Source organism: Empidonax traillii, unplaced genomic scaffold, assembly GCF_003031625.1.
Source record: "Empidonax traillii isolate 1590-97213 ecotype Southwest subspecies unplaced genomic scaffold, ASM303162v1 scaffold37:size1818073, whole genome shotgun sequence".
NCBI classification, from domain to species: Eukaryota; Metazoa; Chordata; class Aves; order Passeriformes; family Tyrannidae; genus Empidonax; species Empidonax traillii.
The window spans coordinates 214,460-218,638 of record NW_020955230.1 but is presented as its reverse complement, the minus strand read 5'-3'; the positions used below and the strand labels follow the sequence as shown (position 1 = coordinate 218,638).

The following is a 4,179-nucleotide window of genomic DNA, read 5'->3' as shown; positions in this document are numbered from 1 at the left end:
AAATCTTAAAAATTCTGCTAATTACTTAAAAAACCACAAATCAACATTTATTTCAGTTTAAAAATTAAATTTATTCCATATTTCTACACCCACACTATCGATACAAAAACATACAAAACCAAATTAAAGTTAAAAAATAAAATTTATTGCAAATTGCTACACCTGCACTGATTTATAAATACACAAATATAGATTTAAGTTTAAAAAATTAAATTTATTGCAAAATAATGCACCCTTGCTGCTGATATATAAATATACAAATATCGATTTAAGTTTAAAAAAATTTATTAGATTGCTACAACTATGCTATGTAAAAATATGCAAATATCAACTTCAGTTAAAAAAGTTAATTTATTGCAGAGTACTACAACTGTATAGCCTATACAAAAATATCGATATACCTATCTAAATAACCCTGTACCTATAACTAAATAAATATAATTATAAAACTATACAACTCTGTACCTATGTAAGCATTACTACATACACATATAACCATAACAATAGACATAAATATAATTACATATTAAATAGAGTATATAAAATACATATATAAATATATACATAACAAAACTATATATAAATATACAAATATCAATATACCAATCTAAATATCCATATACCTGTAACTACATCAATATAACTATACATCTATACAACTCTATACATATGTAAATATAATGACAAACAATATACATAAATATAACAATATACACACATAAATATAACTAGATACATAAAGCAATATACCTATCTAAATATCCCTATACCTATAACTAGATCAATAAAACTTTATAGCTATACAACTGCATACCTATGTAAATATAACTAAATATAGATAGAAATATAAACATTCATATATAAATACAACAGATACATATATAACTAGATACATATATAAACCTATCTATACAAATATCAATCTACATATGTAAAGATCTCTATATCTCTAACTACCTAGGTATAACTAGAACTACACCCATCTCTAAATATAAGTCTCTACAGAGGGATCCCAGCTGCCCCATCTTCACAGGCTCAGACTCTCCCTTCGACGCAGAGCAGGCCTCCTGGAGAGGTACAGATGGACATCTGGGAAGCAAAGGGGATATTGAGTCAACACTGGTCCTCCTGTACGTTTCGCTTAGCAGCAACTGTACTTCTATCAGGGACTACAAAATCTCAAATCCTCTCAGGGAGGGTTAGAAAGAAAAAATGTTGTCTTCTGGGGATTTTCGACAACAAATAACTTGTCTATTTAGCTCTCACCTACTCATTCAGACCTCTAGGAAAACTGTCTAGCTTTGGCAGGAAGCTTCCTGCCAGGTCTTCCTCCTCTCTGCACAAAACTCACAGGATGCTCCCACCAGCTGGCCCTACACAGCACTGACCCATCATGTCCCAGTGGCTCCCAGATTGCTCCTTAAGCCTCCCCAGAGCTGGGCAGGGAGCAGGGACATCCATGGGCAGGGCTGGGCCAGCTCCCCAGCGAGGGGTAAGGGTGTTCCCAGCACAGCCCAGCTGAGACTGTCCTGCTGCAGCCCATGGGCAGAGCAGGACACATGGGGAACAGCTCCCAGGCTGTGCCAGCAGATGTGCCTTCCCCAAGGACAACCCTGCCCGGCCCCAGGTGAGCTGAGCTGAGCTGCCCCCAGCAAGGGCAGGGAGTCCTCCTGGCTCGGGACAGGGCCCGTTTCCAAACCCAAACTACCCTCACACTCATCCCATCTCACCGGCCCAGTGGCCTCACCAAGGGTCTCAGGTAGCAGCAGCAGGTCCCTGTTCAAGGTGTGGCTGGTGGTTGTCAGCTTCTCCCTCTTGGCCCTCATCAGTCTCTTGTTGTTCACAAGGAATTCAGGGCAGTCCTGGCGAAAGTGGAGAGTCTGGAACTGGTGCTGTGGCCCAGCAGAGTCACAGGTCTGGACCCCACTGTGCTGCCCGCTGGTCCCCCACCATCCCCTCAGCCTCAACATCCTCTTGGCAAACAGAGCCCCTCAAGTCTCCTCAGTCCCTTCAGACTGTCATTTCCCTCAGTTTTCCAGCCCCCTCAGCCCCAACACCTGCCTCCCTTAGTCCCCACCACACCCTACAGCTCCCCCAGCCCCCTCAGGGCCACTCTCCCCTCAGTGCCACCATCACCTCAGCATCACTGTCCCCTCAGCTCCCACAGCCTTACCATCCTCCAGCAGCTCCTTGGGAAGCGGTGCCTGGTGCCACCAGCAGCTCCCACCACTCCCATGGGGATGTGGGGGCTGGGACCTGGGGCTGGAGCTGCTGCTCTCCCCAGCCCGGCTGCCAGCCCAGAGCTCAGCACAGGGAGCAGGGACAGAGGTGGCAGAGTGGGAACAGCAAGGGATGGAAAAGGCAGCAGAGTGAGACAAGAGGTGAAAAAGCAGCCTTCATCTATACAAATATCAATATATGTAGCTAAACATTCCTATACATCTAACCATGTAACTATACACACCTATAAATATAATAGCTAAAATAGATATAAAATTATATGTAGAGTGTGTATACATATAAATATAATATATAAAAATATAACTATATAAAAATTTAACTATACATATATATAAATATAAATATGTACATCTATAAATAAAATATAAAGAAACAGATAATATATAAACAATATTAAATAATACTGATAATATAAAATATTGCAATAATATAGTAATAACTATAAAACACTAATAACAATTATATGTAATTATACTATTCTATGATATTATAATGAAATGATATAATTATTTAATAATTAATGATATATTTAAATTAATAATAACTATACTAATAATGTTAAATAACATTATAATATTTTAAAATAATCGATATTAATATATTATTTCATCTCTATACCTCTATAAATATAACTCTGCCACTATATTATATAAATGTAACTATACGCATCTTTAAATATAACTATCTACAGAGGGATTCCTGCTGCCCTGTTTCACAGGCTCTCCCTCGGTCGCTTCCTCCCACGCAGAGCAGCTCTCCTGGCGAGGTACAGCTCATGGACCTCTGGAAAGCAAAGGGAACAGTGTCACTGTGGGTCCTTGTGTACATTCTCCTCAGCAGCACCCCCAGCAGTTGTACTGCTCTCAGGGACTGTAGAAGATGGCCTCAGAGGCAGGCTCTCACTTGGGAATTTGAGGCCTGCTGTTTAAAGAATAGGAATTCTTCCATGTTTTCTATAAAGTTTTGAAGTACCTGATAAAGTCCCAGCACTCACCCTGCAAATGGCACAAGAGCTTTAAACACAGACAGTCTCATCTCACAAAGAAACTCCAGCCTTGTTCTTTCTCAGTCCTTACTTAAATGGTTGAAACTCATGGGCAATGCGAGCTGAGCTATTAAGCAGCATCATTATCTGGGATCTAGAAACTGTCCTCAGAAGCGAGTAACAGTTCTTCCAACTCTACCATCAGCTCTCGGATGAACAGCTGGGAGGGAAAAAACCTCCCAACAAGGCCTGCAGCCTGCACCACCTTTGCTCTAGAATAGATCAAGAGAGCGAGCTCTCTCTCTCCCCTCTTGGGTCTTGCTAATCTGGGGACATTCAGATTACTGGATCTGTGAATTGCTTGGGCTCAGATGTTCTGCTGCTTGTTTTTCTCATGTCTCAGCATAGGTATCAGCAGACTGGTACTAAATGTAGGTAGTGATTTGAGCCAAAAGGCTGGACTTCTACACTGACATCATCAGTTTGGTGGGTTTTCTCCCTGTTGCTTTAATAGTCACCTCATTACTCAGCATTGCCTCTGTAGCACACCTGGGTTGGTGACACAACTCTCAGAATGTCAGGTTTTGTTCACTGATCTAATTCATGCCCTTTTGCGCAGAAGAACACCTGGTCTGAGTACATCTAGAGAAATGTGTGGGTGAGTACTCTGTGAGGTTGTGCAAGCACAATATTTTCACTGAAGGCACAAGGAAGCACTGGCACTGCAGACAATAACTCAGCTGTTCTGATCTCCCCTTCCTGTAACACTCAGGCTCAGAGCAGCTGTCTCAGTCATCTCTAAAGGAACACAGACTCTCTTCTTACCAGGCTCCTTTGGCTCCAGGGGACTGTTCCCGCTGCTCGTGTCATCAGGCAGAGCTTTCTCTTCTGCAGCCTTGGTCACAGGCTCCCCTCCTGAAGACTCAGAGGGAACACTAATATTCCCCTTAAAA

The 4,179-nt window shown here is 41.4% G+C and overlaps 1 protein-coding gene and 1 long non-coding RNA gene across 4 annotated transcripts in view; both read right to left on the bottom strand.

Moving 5' to 3' along the window:
- Positions 1 to 1,051: 1,051 nt before the first annotated feature.
- LOC114054649 lies at positions 1,052 to 2,217 on the bottom strand. Its single transcript, XR_003570536.1, has 3 exons — positions 2,174 to 2,217; positions 1,748 to 1,862; positions 1,052 to 1,089 (listed from the first exon to the last, which is right to left on the bottom strand). It is a non-coding gene; the product is annotated as an uncharacterized LOC114054649 (long non-coding RNA).
- A 677-nt stretch (positions 2,218 to 2,894) lies between these two features.
- HSF5 (heat shock transcription factor 5) overlaps positions 2,895 to 4,179 on the bottom strand; it is a 6,466-nt gene continuing 5,181 nt past the window's right edge. For 2 of the 3 annotated variants that reach the window (XM_027877990.1, XM_027877988.1), the window contains exon 5: positions 2,895 to 3,024. In XM_027877990.1, coding sequence (XP_027733791.1) covers positions 2,954 to 3,024 — 71 coding nt within the window. In that variant the 3' untranslated portion in view covers positions 2,895 to 2,953. Of the gene's footprint in view, positions 3,025 to 4,051; positions 4,173 to 4,179 lie in introns of all 3 variants that reach the window. The other variant, XM_027877989.1, reaches the window with a different exon arrangement.